Source organism: Artemia sp. Qi Xiang Cuo, chromosome 7 (assembly GCF_049724085.1).
Source record: "Artemia sp. Qi Xiang Cuo chromosome 7, ASM4972408v1, whole genome shotgun sequence".
Classification (NCBI taxonomy): Eukaryota; Metazoa; Arthropoda; class Branchiopoda; order Anostraca; family Artemiidae; genus Artemia; species Artemia sp. Qi Xiang Cuo.
The window spans coordinates 66309586-66330725 of NC_142800.1; the positions used below are offsets into that span (position 1 = coordinate 66309586).

General features: G+C 37.9%; 1 protein-coding gene across 4 annotated transcripts in view; it reads left to right on the forward strand.

The window, feature by feature from the left end:
- Nucleotides 1-20930, forward strand: part of LOC148950616 (uncharacterized) — a 107998-nt gene extending 87068 nt beyond the window's left edge. For all 4 annotated transcript variants that reach the window (XM_089092514.1, XM_089092517.1, XM_089092515.1 and 1 more), the window contains exons 8-9: nt 16967-17097; nt 20121-20930. In XM_089092514.1, the coding sequence (XP_088948640.1) occupies nt 16967-17097; nt 20121-20653 (664 nt within the window). In that variant the 3' untranslated portion in view covers nt 20654-20930. The remainder of the gene's footprint in view (nt 1-16966; nt 17098-20120) is intronic.
- The last annotated feature ends 210 nt before the right edge of the window (nt 20931-21140 follow it).

Genomic DNA, 21140 nt, shown 5'->3' on the forward strand with positions numbered 1-21140 from the left:
AACACGTATATTAGGGGGTTCGCCCCTAGTCAATACCCTGCTCTTTAAACTATAGTTCGAATTTTTTTTCCAGTTCTTTAAAAATGACCTCTTAATCACAATCAGTTGATCAGTTGAAAAACTTGTTTTTTTTTATTTAATTCCTGATCCTTTTCTTTAATAATGCTGGGAAATCCGGCGCCCCCTTCATAGCAATGTCCCTTCCCCCATGAAAACTTCCTTCATGGAAAGATCCTTCCATATAGCCCCCGACCCTCTCCTTCCCCCACCTACCAGAAAAAATCTCCTCTGAAAAAGTCTGTATACTTCCCAATAACCAATACTATATGTTAACATTGAGTAAAGTTCATAACTTTCAGCCCTCCCCTGGGGACTTTGGGGGATCAAGTCATCCTAAAAGACATTTTTATCATATTTTCAACCATGCTGAATAAAATGGCTATCTCAAAATTTTGATCGGGTGACTTTGGGAAAAAAATGAGCGTGGGAGGGGGCCTAGTTGCCCTCCATTTTTTTTGGTCACTTAAAAAGGGCACTAGAACTTTGAATTTCCGTTCCAATGAGCCCTCCCACGATATTCTAGGACCACTGGGTCGATACGATCACCCCTGGGAAAAAAAACCCAAAACAACCAAACAAATAAACACGCACCCGTGATCTTTCTTCTGGCAAAAAATGGAACATTCCACATTTTTGTAGACAAGAGCTTGAGACCTCCACAGGAGGGTTCTCTGATACGCTAAGTATGATGGTGTGATTTTCATTAAGGTTCTATAACTTTTAGGGGGTCTTTCCCCTTTTTTTCGAAAATCAGCCAAATTTTCTTAGGCACGTAACTTTGTACAGGTGAGATTAAACTTGATGAAACTTATATATTTGAAATTAGAATTAAAATCTAATTCTTTTGATGTATCTATTGGTACCAAAATTCCGTTTTTTAGAGTTTCGGTTACCATTGAGCCGGGTCGCTCCTTACTTACAGTTCGTTACCACGAACTGTTTGATTAAATAAAAAAAACAGGTTTTTTTTAAATGAATGTAAGGAACGACATTTAAAATTAAAACGAACAGAAATTATTACGTACATGAAAGGGGTTGTCCCCTCCACAACGCCTCGCTCTTTACGCTAAAGTTTTTTATTGTTTAAAAAAAAATAGAGCTGTGAGAAAGTCAAACTTTAGCGTAAAGAGCGAGTCGTTAAGGAGGGGACAACCCCTTTCATATACGGAATAATTTCTGTTCGTTTTGTTTTAATTTCGTTCCTTACTTTCAGTTAAAAAAAACCTGTTTTTTTTATTTAATTTTTGAACGTTTTTGAACTAATGCAGGTTTTGATTTAGGCTCACCGTACAAGAATAATTAAAACAAAATTTGCATATTAGCTTTACTTTTATTTGGTTAAATGGCTTTCTCAAAACTTGTTTACTTTTATTTACGAACATTTTTATTAGTAATAAATATACGTAACTTACGAATTAACTAACGTAACGAACTTCTATATTCATAGATTTTTAATACGTAAGTACAGGAGGGGGTACCAGCCCCACGATTACAATACCCCTTCGAATCCCGATCCGGACACTTTTTTTAAAACTCCCACGATCACCACGTGGTTTATGGTCCTAATAAGGGCATCGCCCCCCTAGGGAGAAAGATTGCGTAATCGGTCAATGACCTCTTTTTCCAAGGTCGATTTATTTGATGTTTCTATGTGTAATAACTCCGGGGCGAAGGTTGCACATGCGCATTGAATTCTAACGGGAACAATGTTATTGATCTAGGACTCGAGGGGAAGTGAATTTCCGAGAACTTGATTGCGTAATCGTTCGTGAATGTCATGGTGTCCAGAAATAGTATTTGTTGTTGTTGCTCGAGTCAAATGTTATGACTTTCCCGGAAACAGTTAGATCACGTGTTTCCTTCTCAGCCAATCAGCGAGTCGGATACATCCTCCTTCTCAGCCAATCAGAGACCTGCTTACATATGATTTTCCCCGTTACATAACAATTCGCCCTTGAGATTTCGTATATAACGGGCATGCAATGTGATTCAATTATCAGAAAGTAAAGTAACCTGACAATGGATAGAACACATAACATAATTGATGAGCTTGAGGCCTTGGCAACGGCAATTTACCATGTAAGTATATTTTTATTTTCAAACGAATTTTCCATGGACATCCTCCCGTATACTCACTGCAAAACCTAAATATATTCCTTTACCCCTGAACCATTGTTTTACAATCAAATTCTCCCAAAAAGAACTACTATTTCGATCAATTCCTTCCTTATCTATTTCCAGCTAAATCCCCCCCCCACCATTGTTTTACACTCAAATTCTCGCAAAAATAAATACCATTTCAGTACATTCCTTCCATCTATATTTCCAGCTAAAGCAATCAATGACTTATGTCAATTTTTAATGAAAATATCGCTCTGGTTTTGACATAATGCTCCAGCGCGAGGCCTAAAATTAGCTGTCACCCTTTTTAAAGCACTTCCTGTAAAAGGTTTCTCAGATCAAAATGGGATGTTTTTCTCCTATCAAATTAAAACGGTTTCATGCAGACAATTAAGCTAGGCCTATGCAACCTGTATAGAAGTAGAGAAACAAGTTATTTTCGAATTAGGGTCTAACAATATCCCCCTCCCTCCCCCATTGTCTTACAACCCCAAATTCTCGCAAAAAGAAATACCATTTTGATAAAGTCCTTCCCTCTATATTTCCAGCTAAATCCCCCCCCACCACTCTAATACAAAAATCACTTTGCAATGAAAACGAAAATATATTCTTTTACCCTCAAAAGCTAACCACCGCAAAAAGAAATACATTTTCTCAAATTTATTCTTTCTCTGTGACACCCGTCGCTATTAAGCCGCTAACTTGACAATACATTTCCGCAAGCATATAATTACTTTGTCACCCTTTTTCCGGTTTTGTTTACAAACGCGGTCAAGTCAATGAGGGGAAAAGCGAGGTTTATTATCATTTTATACATTCCGAGATGTGTTCGGTTTATTGAAATTTGGAAAATGTTTAAGGAATGTTAATAGATTGGGTGGATCAAATTATAACTTATGTCGAGAACTATAATGAAAAAGCTAGTGTCTCTCTAGTTTTTTTTATTGAAAATTTAAGTGTTAATATTTGTAAATTTAAGAAAGATTTTATTTTAAAAGGGGGGCAGGTGGGGAAAGGTCTGTAGTTTTAAATTATAATCCAGATCTAGTAGGTTTTCGTGGTGCCCAGCGGATCCGTTTTGAAACAGTTCAAAAGTATTTCCGATATGCTTTCCTCATATCAGCTTTTCAGCCTCTAGCAGATGACTCTACCAAGAAGAATTTAGATCACTGGGCTGTACATGGGAAGGAGGGGTCCGTTTTCGCAGTTGTAGATTTTTAGTGCTTAGGAGGAAAATATCCAGTAACGCTTCGATCCGTTGATATTTTTGAAAGGGCTAATGCCCATTTGTATATTGACGTTACTGTGGTATAATATAAAACTTACGTTGAGGATGGAGCTCGCTCTAAAAAGAAGGGGGTGGTCTTCCCCGTAAGGGGCCCGTCAGTCGGGTCGGTTAAAAACTGGGTTTGGTTACTTTACAAACCACCTACTCAAATGAATGCACTCAGGCATTTTAATCCTATCAATGACAACAGTAGAGGTTTGGGGGAGGGTAGGGAGCTAGGGGTAGGTTTCTAATCTCCAACATGTTTATCACAATTCTGTAGTGATATAAAACTCCGAGCTCACCTGAGGTATTGAAGACGGTATGGATATCAGAGAGTGGAAACGGTTGCAGGGGATATGGCATTTTTACTATTCAAAAATTTCCAGAACACCCTTCTTCAGTGCAACAAAATATCTTTTGACTTTGAGGCTAAGCTGGCGGAGGTGAATGATCCCCGATTTCCAAAGCGATTCAAAGAACATCTGGCTATTGCAGTGTCCTACGCCAACGCGCAAAGAGACAGTTCTAACACCTTGCGGTTGTTAGAAATAGTTGAAACATTGGATGAGAGACCTGAGTGCATTGACAAGACATTGACTAAACTGATTGGCATGGCTAATGGTTATTGTTAAAGTGTTATAGATACCAATGATCATAGGGGGCTGTCTGCTGTGTTTCGTATTGCGATTAAAAAACAAAAAATATGGGTTTGTGGTAAGGGGGAGTGTGTTGAGGAGGATAAGGGGGCGAAAGGTACCACTGTTGGGAGGGGGAAAGTCCGAGATCATGACCATTTGTGGCAGGAAATATCCTGGGGAGGTAGTAATTTTAGGGGGGTTGCGCATCAATCGTGTAATTTAAATGATAGCCAGCAGTTTTTTAGCCCTGTTTTTATTCATAATTCCAATTATGATTTAAAATTTATTTTACCGGCACTGACACGTATGCATAGGGAGGGAGGGGGAGTAGATTGTCCATGGGTAAATAGTTCATTTACCTACAACATAATTCCCAAATCAGCTGAGAAGTTGTTGCTTCTCGAACTGAAATGGCAGGCAATGGATAATGGGCATACGTGTTGGAATAAAATCAGGTTTTTAGATTCCTTTAGTTTTTTCCCCAAGGCATTGAGTCAATTGATTCAAGTGCAAAAAGCGACAATTTTGATAGCTTCCCCTTGCTTAAACAGCACTTTCCAGACAGTGAAATGTATGATCTGTTGACCTGCAAAGGTATATATGCATACGATTATTACTGTTCTTGCGCACGCTTAAGTGAGGAGAAACTACCTCCAATTGAAGCTTTTTACAATTCACTGACCAACAGTGTATTCACAGCCGAGGAGTATGAGTTTGCCAAGAAGGTGTGGTCCAAGGGGGATTGTAAAAATGGGTGGGATTATTGTAGACTGTACTTGGTCAGTGATGCTCTAACTCTGGTAGATATACTCTGCTAGAACACAGACCAGATCTCTTCAGACTTTGGGTTAGATATAAGTTATTATTTTTCTACACCCCATTTAGTGATGGATTTAATTGTAAAAATTAGCCGGGAGGAAATAGGCCTAACCACCGACATCGATCAGCCCCTGATTGGCGCGCGTTCTCGGCGGGGGGGGGTATGATGTCCATGGGGACCACTGATTATAAACCGATCCGAGCGACCAAAGCACCAGTGTAAAGTCATAAGCAGTGTTCTTTGACAAGACCTCGTTGTACCCCTCGGCAATGTCACACTACTCTTTGCCGTGTGGGAACTATCAAGGGCTTGATAATCCATGTGAGTTCCCTGACATTACCACCGTCGAGGACAATGGACTACATAGAGGGTTCTTTGAAGTTGATGGTCACATTCCGCTGGCGCTTCACGACTCAGTCAAAGATTTTGTCTTTCCCTGTATCAATCAGCCCGTGAGCAGGGACTCTCTGAGCCCCAAAAATCGTTCATTGGTTGAGGATTTGGGGATGCACTGGACCCTCTCCAAACAGAAACTTATTGCTTATTTGGACCCTAAAGAGAATATCGTTGTTCACCATATGCTTTTGCACTGTATGGTGAGCAACATCTTCAAAATCACTAAAATACACAGGGTCCTGCAGTTCAATCAGCGACCCTATTTTAAAACGTTTATCGACACCTTTGTCGATAAACGCTCGAAGGCAAATTCAAAGGTCGAGAAGGATATGTACAAGCTCTTCCTAAATTTAGCACTTGGCAAAATGTGTGAAAGTGTACATAATAGATCTTGCTGTAACATCATGACTGATCCTCGAGAGGGTGCACGAATGAGTGCCGACTCCAATTTTACATCATTCACGAGCATAGAGACCTACATGGTTCTTCTACACAGGCGAAAGCGAAATTCGGTACTGAACAAGAATATCGCAGGAGGCAGTTCAGTACTAGAAATTTCAAAAAAGCTCATGTTGTCGTTCTTTTACAATTTCAAGTTTACTATGGGGATACAGATTCTCTGCTGTTAAAGGTAAATGGGACTGAAGATTTATTGGGTGATTTAGAAAAGGGGGTGCACATCAGCTCGCGGATGGATTTCACCAACTGGAATCCATCACTCTACCCCAAATTGGTGAAACGTCAAGCTCCCAACCAAGTCTTAAAATTAAAATCAGAGAAGAGGAGTGATTTTATATCCAGGGGGTTGTTCCGAGGTCCCAAAGTCTATTGCGTTGAAACTCATAGTGGGGAAGAAAAGAAGACACGTAAAGGGGTGCCTACACACTCTGTAAAGAGGAATTTTAAGAAGAGTGTGTGCTATAACTGCTAAAACATTGACCTGGGGTTAAGAGCTTAAGAGCAGTCACGTTGCTCGCGCACGTATAGAACTGAGACTGTGAGTGCGGAGAAGAATGTGCAGTTAACCCTCTATGAACAAGTCTCTAGGCTTGAAGATTGATCGTGTGCTTGAACTAATGGTAAAGCTCAGATGTCGGCTAAGTGGTATTGAAGAAAATCTCGTTAGTGAAATTACTTACAGAAACTAAATTCTCGCGACTCCCCACCACCTCAACCTGTTCATAAATTAACCTAATCCCAATTTCACTACCTTAACCCATCCACTAACCTGCAGTGACGATAACTATTTTTTTTCCATCGCCGCTCCCGGGGGGGTGGGGGGCCCTGCCCGTGGCCGGCTCCCACCCGCGGACGCCCCCCGGGGGGTGGGGGGGCCCTACCTTTAAATTCAGTGTAATGTTCAACTGTGCTAGTTCATGTTCCAAGTGTTTTTTTTGTACAAAAAAGTGTTTAAAGACAATAAGTGCTGTTGATGGACAAAAGTGTTGTACAGAAAGTGTCATTTTTATCATTGTTCATGTTGAACAAATAGAGTTTTCATGTTGTTGAAATAAATACTGCCACGAAATATTGTCAGGCTCTTGTTGAACATAAAGTGTTTTTCTTATGTCGTTGTTCATGTTGAACAAATAGAGTTTTCATGTTGAATAAATGAATGAAATATTGTATTGTTGTTCTTGTTATTGATTAACGTACTAGGTAGATCTAAGGGAAAATTATTATTTATTCATTAGACAAGTATGGTTTACAGTTAGTTGTAGACCAATTATTCTCAATAGCAACAGTATATATCAATTTAAAACACCATTCAGATCGCTTCTGTGTGGATCGTCAATGTCAGATAAAACGTTTAGAATGTTTATTAAAAAGTCAGAGATGTCCGAAAAAGGAATTTTCAATGAAATCGATGCTACTAGCAGACTCATAAAACCATTAATTATTGACTGAGTGTCGAAATTAATAAGAAAAAAGTACATATGCATAGAAAAAATTTAACTACACGGATATTTCATTGCATCAAATGGATCTTACAAAATTTCACATATTCCAGAGAATAATATTGCCATCTACCAACCTATAGCTATAGATGGCAGCACAGTCCCAGGTTTCACTACGTTTAAGTTAGGTTAGGTTAGCTTATCGTTAGTTAGGTTAGGTTAGCTTATTAGGTTAGGTTAGGTTAGGTTAGATTAGGTTAGGTTAGCCTACGTACGCACGCGTACGTAGGCTAACCTAACCTAACCTAATCTAACCTAACTTAATCTAGCCTAACCTAACCATACTCGCCGGAAAATCCCCCCATGTCGACTTTGTACCATGTTTAAGTCAGGTTGGGTTAGGTTAGGTTAGCTTATCACGAGCGGTTCATGATAAGCAAACCGTTTCCACTCTCTGGTAGCCATACTGGCTTAAGTATCTCATGTGGTTCCTGCCTTTCAATTAACTACGGAAGTACGACAGACACGTTGGACATTAAAATAGGCCCACGCGCTGTCGCCCACCCCCAAACCCTCGACTGATGTAGTGATTAGTATTTGTATTCACGAGTACACTCGTTGTACTTTTCGTCTAATCTTATAACCCAAACCAGATTTGAAAAACCCCCTATGCCGAGCTCTGGCTGGGGACTACCCTTCCCATATTTTTGGAGCGAGCAACCACCGCAAATTATGTTTCATTCTGCACAACAGTAATTCCAATCGTTAAATGTACTTTATCCCTTTTAAAAATATCAATGTATCTAATCGTTACTGGATCTTTCCCCTCTAGGCAAGAAAAACATACAACTGGGAAAACGGACCCCTCCTTCCCATGTACAGCCCAGTGATCTAAATTCGTCTTGGTAGCGTCATCTGCTAGAGGCTGAAAGGCTGATATGAGGAAAGCATATCTGAAATACTTTTGAACTGTTTCAAAACGGATCCGCTGGGCACCACGAAACCCTACTCAATCTCGATTATATTTAAAGACTACAGACCGGGCCCCACCTGCCCCCCTCTTATAATAAGATATTTCTCAATTTTACAGATATTTACGCTTAAATTTTAAACACAAATAGCTTGATGTCCCCTACTGTTTCAATAAAAGGTATCAACATACTTTATAATTTGATCGACCCAATCCATGAACATACCTTCAAAATTTTCTAAATTTGAATAAACCAAACACATCTCGGAATGTACATAATGATAATAAACCTCGCTTTTCCCCTCATTCAAATAAAAAACCTTTAAAACAATGGAGACCTTAATTGAATCCCTACCTCCCCACAATTGAATTTGGTTCACCAGAAGTGCACGAATTTTGTCTACATAGAATTGTACAATCTTGATATGATTAAACATATCTTGTCCCGCCATAAGGGACTTATAATGGTCACAACACATCGAAGCTACAACTGCTCGATTATTTAAAAATATGTTGGACAACTGACAATCGGGGAGAGGTTTATCCTGCTCTCCCGCGGCGATAGTACAACATTCCCCACGTTGTTCAATAATAATTGGTGAATTATCCAATTCAGCTTTTCGAAGTGGAATCGAGAGGGGATAGGAGGGGGGAGAGTTATCTATTAATTCCCGGGTAAAATAGTTTAAAAATTTACAATTTTTTTGACGCAAGTCTACCAGCTCAACTGCGCTATAGTCAACATTTAAAAAATCACCTATAAACTAGCCCATATGATCTGGAATTTGATGTTAATCATCCCATAGTAAATCGTTGGAGGGCTCCACGCGTGCCTCTTCTTCTTCCCCTTCTTCACTGGACGGCGAATATGGGACCAATGCTCGTCCAATCTATAAATGAAAAAAATAGCTTATTTTCAAAGTGTTCAAATCACCCCTACTGTTAAAATTTGGATTATTATTTTTTAATAACATTTGGTTAATGCAACTGAAGATAATCTAAGATATGACATAGAAGGCAACAATTTGTTCGTTTATTTTCAAAGTTTTTAATTTTTTTTTTTCGGCGCTTCCCCTCAACGCTCCCCTGACTCATGGCGCATCCCTGTGGGCCTTCCCTGACCCGTGGCACTTCCCCCGGCGCTTCCCTAACCTTGCCCCCACAGCACTTCCCGGACCCACCGGCTCCGCGGCTCCCAGCCGTTTACATAATGTCCCAAAAAACCCTATTGTTAGACTACATAAGACCAAGTTTCTCTCTAAGTCCGTTCTACAGGTTCGGTGAACTCTTCATTAGCTCACAATTATTGTAAGCCACCGCGCTAGTGTTCCGATTTCCAAGCCCGAACTTCAGACAAGGAAACAGTATAATTAGATGCTGTAAACCATAAACTCAGTATATTGTCAACAATGTTTCCCAATCACTAAAATATTGGCAAGGGTTTGAAAGTTATTTTCAGTGCAAATTAGAACATCAATATGTACACTAGACAAAAGGAATAATCTCTCTTAGAACTATGTGAAGAATAGCATTCACGGAGTTTCCCAGGTAACTAAAAATATTCGCTTATGAGATAGCGACGAAGAGAGAGGGGTGAATACACAGAAAATAGCAAAGATTAGAAAAAAAAGTATTTTGAGTTTCAAAGGCAGTGATTATTAATAGAAATTATCTAAAAATATTCGCTTATGAAATATCGAAGAGATAGCAAAGATTAGAAAAGAGTGGTTTCTCTGCAAAAAATTATATTTATATATGTAATATGAGGTTAATATCTCACAGAGATAAGTTTATATTGGGATTGAAAAGGACTAAAAATTGGAAGAAATAGAAATGTAGGAAAAAATGCTTACATTTGCATAATCCCTCTGGACTTGGGTGCCCACAGGACCAGGTAGTGCATGTTAGAGGGCGGACGGGGTGGTGGCGCTATGTTCTTGCGTGACTGGGCCAGCAATGTTATGATCTTGCATTGCTTCGGCAGGGTTCACCTTATTATAAGAAGCCGCCCACTCTCTCTTTAACTTTCTGCCAGGCTGCATTGGGGCTGGCACTGATGGGGCTGCCTCACCCTCTCTTGCTTTCTTGGAAGGAGGGGGCATGCATTCTTCATAATTGGCCTTAAAAAGAAGAGAAAAAATTAGTATCTAAATAATTTGCCTCTTTTTTTACAGAAAGAAAGTTATTAACTACAATTTTGTATAGAAAAGTATAGCATTTTAGTAAAGCAAAAATACCATATTCTCCCCCCCTAAATTTAGGAAAATTAACCCCCCCTAAGTCTACCCTCCCATTGAGTTAATCATATGTTTTATTCAAGCGAAAGCCATATCTTACTACCTTTTATTCAAATGTTATATCTAAAATCAATAAATGACGAATAAGCAATTAATTTAAGAAACAATTATCTTTTCTATTTTGTCACTATTAAAAGTGCTAACCCCCTCCCCAGCAAAAAATCCTGGATTCACGCTCCCCTCCCGGGAATATAAAAGAAACTTTATCGAAAGAAAGCCTGAAAAAAATTAAAAACATGCCTATAGACACAACGCATATATTTACACATTAGTTTTCTTGTCAAAGGGTATACATATCTACACAACGAATCACCCCTCTTACTTCTCATGCAAAGAAACAGTTTGTTTTCATTTTAAAATGATGGCGATAGAATTGAGGCATGGCCCCCTCCCCCTTTCGCCAATGTCCTAAATATATTGTTAGATCTTAATTTGAAAATAACGAGATTTTACCGGCTCTCTGACAAATACAAGGTTAATATACTGCAATCTCTTTTTGCTTAAAACTGTTTAATTTGACAGAAGAATAGTTCCATTGACTTGACCGCGTTTGTAAACAAAACCCGAAAAAGGGTGACAAAGTAATTATATGCTTGCGGAAATGTATTGTCAAGTTAGCGGCTTAATAGCGACGGGTGTCGCAGAGAAAGAATAAATTTGAGAAAATTTTTTTCTTTTTGCGGTGGTTTGGTTTCGATTGTAAAAGATTTTTTTTTCGATTTCATTGCAACGTGTTTTTTGTATTTGAGTGGTGGGGGGGGGGATTGATCTGGAAATATAGAGGTAAGGAATTTATCAACTTGGGATTTCTTTTTGCGAGAATTTGGGGTGGTCAGACAAGGGTGGCGGGCGGGGGATATTTTTAGACCCTAATTCGAAAATAACTTGTTTCTCTACTTCTATACAGGTTGCATAGGCCTAGCTTAATTGTCTGCATGAAACTGTTTTAATTTGATAGGAGAAAAACCCCCCATTTTGATCTGAGAAACCTTTTACAGGAAGCGCTTCTAAAAGGGTCCGAGCTAATTATATGCCTTCCGTTAGATAATTATTTCACAACCAGCGAGATATTTTCAATAAACATTGAGATAAGTCCGTGATCGCTTTAGCTTGAAAGATTGACGGAACGAAGTACACGAAATGGTATATCTTTTTGATAGAATTTTGGTTGTAATACAATGTAGGGGGGGGGGGGATTTAGCTGGAAATATAGAAGGAAGGAATTTATCGAAATGGTATTTATTTTTGCGAGAATTTGATTGTAAAACAATGGTTTGGGGGTAAAGGAATATATTTACGTTTTGCATTGAGTATACTGGAGGATGTCCATGGAAAATTCGTTTGAAAATAAAAAATGTACTTACATGGTAAATTGAAGTTGCCAAGGCCTCAAGCTCATCAATAATTTCATGTGTTCTATCCATTGTCAGGTTACTTTACTTTCTGATAATTGAATCACATTGCATGCCCGTTATATACGAAATCTCAAGGGCGAATTGTTATGTAACGGGGAAAATCATATGTAAGCAGGTCTCTGATTGGCTGAGAAGGAGGATGTATCCGACTCGCTGATTGGCTGAGAAGGAAACACGTGATCTAACTGTTTCCGGGAATGTCATAACATTTGGCTCGAGCAACAACAACAAATACTATTTCTAGACACCATGACATTCACGAACGATTACGCAATCAATTTCTCGGAAATTTACTTCCCCCACGAGTCCTAGATCAATAACATTGTTTCCCGTTAGAATTCAATGCGCATGTGCAACCTTCGCCCCAGTGTTATTACACATAGAAACATCAAATAAAACTACCTTGGAAAAAAGAGGTCATTGACCGATTACGCAATCATTCTACATAGGGGGGCGATGCCCATATTTGGACCATAAACCACGTGGGGATTGTGGGAGTTTTAAAAAAAGTGTCCGGATCGGGCTTCGAAGGGGTATTGTAATCGTGGGGCTGGTACCCCCTCCTGTACTCACGTATATGAGGGGATTCTCCCCCAAGTCAATACCTTGCTCTTTAAGCTAAAGTTCAAATTTTGTTCCATTTCTTTAAAAATGACTTCTTAATCACAAAGGCCGTTAATTAGAATAAATAGGTCTTATGAAAGTACTAAAAAATCTTTAGCTTAAAGAGCGAGGTATTGACTAGGGGGTGAACCCAATCATATACGTAATAATTTCTGTTCGTTTTAAGTTTTGATGTTGCTCCTTACTTTCAGTTGAAAAACTTTTTTTTTCTGATCTTTTTCTTTAATAATGCTGGGAAATCCGGCGCCCCCTTCATAGCAATGTCCCTTCCCCCATGAAAACTTCCTTCATGGGATGATCCTCCCATATAACCCCCGAATCACCCCAACCCCCCCACCTACCAGAAAAAATCCCCCCTGAAAACGTCTGTATACTTCCCAATAACCAATACTATATGTTAACATTGGGTAAGGTTCATAACTTTCAGCCCTCCCCCCAGGGACTTCGGGGGATTAAGTCATCCTGAAAGACATAGTTATCATATTTTCGACCATGCTGAACAAAATGGCTATCTCAAAATTTTGATCGGATGACTGTAGGAAAAAAATGAGCGTGGGAGGGGGCCTAGTTGCCCTCCACTTTTTGGTAAAAAGGGCACTAGAACTTTTGATTTCCTTTCCAATGAGCCCTCCCGCGATGTCCTAGGACCACTGGGTCGGTACGATCACCCCTGGGAAAAAAAAAACAAAACAAAAAACAAATAAACACGCATCCGTGATCTTTCTTCTGGCCAAAAATGCAAAATTCCACATTTTTGTAGATAGGTGCTTGAAACCTCTTCAGTAGGGTTCTCTGATACGCTGAATATGATGGTGTAATTTTCATTATAAATTTTCATCATAGGTTTTATAACTTTTAGGGGGTCTTTCCTCCTTTTTTCTAAAATCAGCAAAATTTTTTCAGGCGATTAACTTTTGATGAGTTAGACTAAACTTGATGACACTTATATATTTGAAATCAGTATAAAAATCTGATTCTTTTGATGTATTTATTGGTATCGAAATTCCATTTTTTAGAGTTTCGGTTACCATTGAGCCGGGTCGCTCCTTACCATTGAGCCTAGTTTGTTACCACGAACTGTTTGATTAGACACACCAATGAAACCTACCTGAATTTTTTTTTTCTAATATAGAGATGGTTAATATAGAGGCCGTTAATATAGAGGCCATGCTCTTTTATGGTACAGTTCAAAATTGTTGGTACATTATGGACTGCTTTAAAATGCATCTAATTTTGCTAATGCATCTATCTTCAAATTTTTCATATTTGGAGCTTGACTAGATCTCGCAAAAAATGGTGATCACAAGACTGTGAACGTAGCAATTCTGTTGCTTTGATAATTCAATACATATTATATATTGTTTTTTTTTTCAAAGTGATGCTCATGACGCACTCTATTAAAGATTAAATAAAAAAAAAAACAGTTGTTTTAACTGAAATTAAGTAGCAACATTAAAACTCAAACGAACAGTAATTATTCTGAATATGGAGGGGTTGCCCTCCCCCAATAATACCTTGCTCTTCACGCTAAAGTTTTTTGGCACTTTCAAAAAGCTTTTTATTCTAATTAAATATTGTGCTTCAGGAGTCTTTCTTAAGAAATTGGGATAAACAGTCAAACTTTAGCGTTAACAGCAAGGTATTGAGAAGGGGGCAACCCCTTCATATAACGAATAATTTCTGTTCGTTTTGAGTTTTAATGTTGCTCCTTACTTTCAGTTAAAAACTCAGATCGTTTTTCAAATAATGCCGGTAAATCAGGCTCCCCCTTCATCAAGAATTCCCTCCTGTCATAAGAATCTCTTCCTCGGAAAGTTTTGTCCATGTATAAAACTTCTTTTGCGCCGTAAAATTCCCTTCGGACGATTCCATTGTTGCTGAAAAAATATTATGCTTAAACAACGGGTAAAATTTGTAACTTACCGCACTTACCCAGGGGCTGTGAGGGGTCATATTATCCCCAACGGGATAGCTAGTGAGCTTCTGAACTATGCTGAAAAATGGCAATTTCACAATTTTCATCGGACAACTTCGGAGAAAAAGGGGCATGGGGGGAGGCTAGTTGCCCTCCAATCTTTTCGGTTGGACTATTTAACTGTGACGTTTAATTTCTGTTCGAAAACACCCCTTCCCCTATCTTCTAGGACCACCATTTCGATGCGATTACCCTGGGAAAAAAACAAAAAACAAACACGCATCTGTGATCTTTCTTGCGGCAAAAAGTTCGCAATTGCACATTTTTGTATATAGGAGCTTGAAACAGCTACAGTAGGGTCCTCTACTACGCCGAATCTGACGATGTGATTTTCATTGGGATTTCTTGACCTTTAAGGGGTTTCCCCCCACTTTCTTGAAAATTAGGCAAATCTTCTCGGGCTCGTAGCTTTTGATAGATAACACTAAACTTGACGAGTTTTATATATTTAGAACCAAAATAAAAAACCAATTCCTTTGATGTATCTATTGATATCAAAATTCCTTTTTTTAGAGTTTCGGTTACTATTGAGCCGTGTCGCTCCTTAGTTTATTACCACGAACTGTTTGAAAATATAAAGAAAATATATATGATCAAGAAAAAAATAAAGAGAAAATAAAGATTGATTGATAGTTCGGTCTGTTGTCTTACATCTTTCTTGCTTCTCAATTTAATCAGATGCTTTTTTTTTCTGAAAGACGGTACGTCACCTTTTGTCAAACGACGAGACAGTAATAATGTGTTAAGCTTTGTAATATAACACCTACTGTGTTTCTGTGTAACGTACCACCTATTGAATGACCGTGGTTTCTAGCATTACTTGCCAAAAGTATACTCAAAAAATTAAGCGCAAATTATCAAATTGATAATTTAATTATATATGGCTAAATGTCTTTGAATATTTTCCTGTTCCCTCAAAACAAAGGGCTATTACAGTTTCACTAAGTTACTACTAACAACTCACCGCAGCACCAAGCCGCCTGAGGCCAACACAGCTACGCACGCTCTTCCTCCACCCCAATCTATTCAAAGCCTCCCTTTTTACACCCTCCCACGAAGTTCCCATTTTCTTTAAATCTTTCTTTATGAAGTCCTCCCACCCCAGAAGGGGACGACCTGCTTTCCGTTTAGCCCTAGGTGGTTGGCCGAAAAGAACAATCTTCGGCAATCTGTCATCCTTCATCCGCACAACGTGCCCTACCCACCTCAACCTTTCTCTCATAATAGCCCTAGATAGCGGTACTCTACCAAATTTTTCATATAGCCTATTGTTTGAAATACGGTCAGTCAGCTGGGTACCCAGAACAATCCTTGAGCAATTTCTCTGGAAAAGATCTAGCAAATCTTCATCCGCTTTTTGGAGCGTCCCTGCTTTTGAGCCATATTTGACCACTGTCATCACTGTAACTTATAATATTCTAATCTTGGTTTGCAGACTTATCTTCCTATTTTTTCAGACTTTTTTCAACTGTGAAAAAACACCCTTAGCCTTGGCTATTCTACTTTTAACATCTTCACTGCTCCCACCATATTTACTAATAATACTACCAAGGTAAGTGAAGCTGCCCACCTGATCAATCTTTTCATTACTCAACGTCACGTTTTCTTCTTCACTTATTCTTAGCCTTAGTGACTTATTCTTCCAAACATTAATTTTAAAACCAATTCTAGCACCCTGAACTCGCAAAACCTCTAAAACTTCATTCAGTTTGCTCACACTTTCATCTAGGATGCTTAAATCATCAGCATAATCCAAGTCCAGGAGTTTTTCCTCCCCTTTTGATTCCGTGGTCTCCCATTGCCTTCCTGTACTCCTTAAGACAAAGTCCATCAAAATAATCCATATAAAGGGGTATAGAACATAATACTGCTTAACTCCTGATTTAATACAAAACCAGAACAGGGGGACGAAAAGGATAAATTGATATAATTAAAGTATTCCTGCGTGTCCTTTAGTTTAGTAGTAATTACTAAATTTAGTTTTTTTTTACGAAAAAGTTCTAAATAATCGTTTCAGCAACGTTACGCGAAAACCGCCTTGATTACATTTATAGTGAAATTTGGCTATTGCCATTCTCTTAAATAAAATTGGTAAAATGAATCACAGTTACTCATAGTAGGCCTATTATAATTCAAGTTTGAAGCTTTAGTCCAAAAATTGAAAAGATCAATTTGTTATTGCTAGAGAACCTATCCAGGTCTGTAGTGATGTTACATTTTTGGAGAGGGGAGGGGTGTAATTGATCCCCATGAATTTTGAATGATACATGTTGTGGTTATTTTCAATGAAAAACTTGTAAAAATAAAATCCCCTTCCTAGATCTTGATTCACGTCCATGTTTATATTTGCATTTAAAAAAGGAAGAAAAAATATCCCCTCCCCCTTACATTTTCGGGATTGGCTACCCTGGACTCGATTAATCAGGAACCAACCGTTCCGATGCTATAAAACATTTTTCTTAATTCTAAAAATACTTTCTAGGTGTCATGTTGGCTGGTGGGGACCTGACTGCAATGATTGCTATCCTTATCCTGGCTGCTTGCATGGATACTGCACAAAGCCTTGGGAGTGTAAATGCAAACCTGGTTGGACAGGGTATTTGTGTGATAAAAGTAAGTAAATGGTTATCGTACTAAACCAACATTCCCAGAAAATTTGGAGTAGGGTGTTTAGAATGAAAATTAAAATTTGTAGCTCCCGTTTTAATTAGCCAAAAATATTTTACTGCAGCAAAGTGACATTTGCAAGATTTGAAAATTCTGAGATTGGCAGTCAGTCTCAAATTATTTAAAAATGTCTTCCTAAGAGTCACATACAAAATAAACGTTTCCTGCCATTTTGTGGCACAAAATGACCAATTTTTCTCATAGGGTCAAAAAAAAAACCATTGAGTGAAAATTTCGAGGTAGCCAATCTATTTAAAATTATTGAAAAACTATATATTGAGCTTTCTAGTTACAAAGACGGTAATTCCACATGGTGGTTAGTTAATTTTTAAAGATGCACATAATGTAAACGAAATGAATGGTGAATATAGACATTTATTCTAAAGTTTGATTTAGACATTTATTTTAAAGTTGATTCATTTGAGGTTCGATTAAATTATGTAGGCTATAATGGTCTATACTTGCACATCAGCCATTTTGGAGGAGAGCTGGTTGTTCTTTTTGTGGAAGGGGGGAGGAGTGTGCTTGGAGCCTAAGAGAGTGTGCTTTTATGCCTAAATTCCCTAAATTTTTATTAGCCTTCATACAAATATAGAAGGAGGCTTAAGGGGAGCGTGGGTAAAAATGAATCTCTAAGTCGCCTTTATTCCCGGGTGTTTTTTTTTTCGAATACTCCTGTAATGTTAGTGTTGGGGGGTGATAGCACCCTCTTATATCTATGAAAATCTAATTTTCAATGTAAAATAAAAGATTACATTTACATACCTACCGACATAAAGGTGGAGAAGTGGGAGGGGGGTTATGAGCATCACCAAGACATTTCTTGGGAAGGGGGTGTTCGAGTGCTACCAGGAACTTTGTTTTCATTGAGATTTACTTATTTCCGTATTTATATACACTGCTTAATATCTTCTTGTTTTTCGGGAGGGGGGGGGGGGTATTACCCCCTTCCTGGCATCCATGGGGGATTATCCCTTTGTATGTATAGTGCGTGGATGATAGTTTTTGGGATTATTACACCTTTTTTTCGAAAATCAAATACACTAAATGAGCTTTTTTCCTTGAACCATTGCGCTGCAAAATCCAAATTTTAATATAAATAGTCGGCTTTGAGAGGACGACAGCCGTCCTCGCAGTTAGGGTAACCCTGGGTAAACTATTATAAATGAACAGAGATTGATAAAAAAATATAGTTTTTAACATGAAAGTAAAGGGTGCCGTTGAAACCTTAAATTAACAGAAATTATTCCGTATAATAACAACAAATTTATTATAAGCCAAAAAAAAATAGGCCATGCTGCACATTGTTCTTAAATACACTCCAAAACAAAAATAACATAAATATCTAACTCCCCCCCCCCAGAAAAAAACAATCAAGTTTCACTCATTGATGTCAACGCTTCATTTACATATTTACATAACTGCCTGATTGTCCTTTTTACAGTCGCCTGCAGGACTCCCGGGTACTCCAAGTTACCACTCTCAAAATACTTTCCTCTTAAGAAAGAAAGTTGCTCGCACTCGGCGAGAATATGGGCCACATCCTCAATACCTAGGGTACATCTGGGGCAAGAGTAATCCACATCTGCATCTGGGGCCATCCTTTTTCTTTCAAATATTCTTTTTCTATTTTTTAGTGGCAGGCAATTCGCTCGGATCCAAAACCAAGTCCTTAATGTCTCCGCCGGTAATCCTAGTTTAAAATAATATTCAAATCCAAATATCTCTTTTACTTGGGGACAAAACTTCAATGTCCCAGATATTTTAACTGCCTCGGTCCACATTTGGACTTCCTGGTCTTTTATTCTTTCGATTAGCTTAGCCAAAAACGGCTCATCCATCCATTCCAAATATAGGATAACACTACCCCATCTAAAACATCTTTTATTTGATACGACCACGATCTTTTACGTTTCGACCGTAGCATCCCCAGATAAGCTGGTAAACTTCGACAACCCAGATGAGAGCTGTCATTACCCGCAAGGAAAACGGATATTGAGTCTCTTTTTAAAAGTGTAGTAGATGTTAGCTAAAAAGAAATTAATTCTGGAGTAAGGATTGCCTATTATTTTTGTAACAGGATCGTTATAACAAGATTGTTATAGCCTTGTATAACAAGAACGTTACGAAGTGACGACGCTGTCTGATTTTAATTTTTTTCAATGTGAGAGGGTGCATCACCTTATTACTTATTCCCTAACTTATTCCCTTGCTTGAATTACAATGGAAATGCTTATTCTCTTTATTGTGTCTTATTGATACTGTTGCTAGTAAACAAATTTATGTCTGATTCAACTTTTATTGTTAAATATTCGAAGTCACAAATGCAAGATTTGCAGAAGGCATCCAACCATATGAGTATCGTTAGCAAAATTTCGGTCAATATAATATCTAAGCGCTATTTTATTTTCATAATTTAAGGAGATGAAAACCCCCAAATACCCGAACACTTCGTTAAAGATTTTACTTCCTATGGGAATAACCCTTTCCCCTTGCTATATTTGATTGCCAGGGCTGATGGGAAAATCCCTACTATATTTTATAATAATTGCATAGAAATTCTTCTCGAAAGTTGAGTTACTAGCTTTTGGCAATTTCATATCATAGCTTTTCCAGGAGGTCAGTAACCTGAAAATGGGTTTCGTGCTCATTGACTATTATTAAGAAGCATCTGTTTATAAAATAAAAAGAAAATAGGATTAAATACACGACAATTCTTTTTATCGGAAGCTCTAATACCCATCTAAATCTATAAGGGAAAGAAAAGAATACATCGCATTTGGAAAAAAAAAATCTTCAAAATATCTTAAGAATAAAATAAGTTAGAGAAAACAGACCGAACAATCTTCAGAAACAGTTTTGTTTGAGGAATGTGGATTTCAATCTAGCTTATTCAGAACTCTTAACATAGTGTCTTTTAAATTACCATTTTCGATATGTCGATTAGTTACTATAAGTTCTTGTTCTAGGGTTAATATCATGCAGTCTTCATCCTGATCATTGCTTAAATGGGGGAAGCTGCATTGAGTCAAGTAGTGAGATTTCCTGTAAATGTCCTGAAAATACGCTTGGGGACAGATGCGAAATAAGATTCGCGAAAAATTTCACTTCCATCAACAGTCCCAACTCTTCCTTAATTCCAATAAGAAATGCAAGCCCAGTTGAGTATTCTGAAAAAAATTTCATATCACAAGCATTTACAACAGTCCTACCAGATCAAGTCACTGACTTAATTACAGAGCTTAGCAGCAAATCTGCTGTTGATGAATCTGTTATTGTTCCTAATATTGAACAAAAATCAACTTCTCAAGAAACCGAGGCCTTTGACTTGGATAAGGAACTTAGCAGTGAATCCACTCTTGAAGGATTTGTAACTAAAACTATTTCCAGTGACGATGTTGCATTAAGTATATATAAGCTAGTGAACAGAGAACGACCTGTAAACGATGCCTTCCATACTATACCTGATAATGAGATACCAATGGCAGAAAAGAGGGCGTAAGCATATTGTTGATTTATTCAGCGCTAAGCATATTGCTTGTACAAAAGGACATATTCATGAAAGTATTCCTAAATAGGAACGTTGGACTAATGTCTTTCTCACATGCATGAATTCGCTGAAAAGTAAGAGGCAAGCTAAGGCTTGTGCGCAATAAAAGGTGAGAGAAAATGACAAATAGCTGTTCTTGGTATTTTAATGTACTAATCTAATTTATTTTAGACTTATTTATTTGTAATTATTATAACTCAGGGATTTAAAATAAATTGAAGAATTTTTCTTTTAAGATTTTAGTTTATAACGTATAGGAAATGTATTTTATTTAGATCAGTGGATAAAGCATTAAATGAGTTTTGGAAATGATTAACAACCAGGTTTAACAGTTTACAATTTTTTGGATATTTTCAAGAAAGAAACGAAAATTGTCTCATCTATAACTGTCAATAAAAATTTTTTTACAACTCTGAAAAAGCTAAGCTAGCTTTTTTCT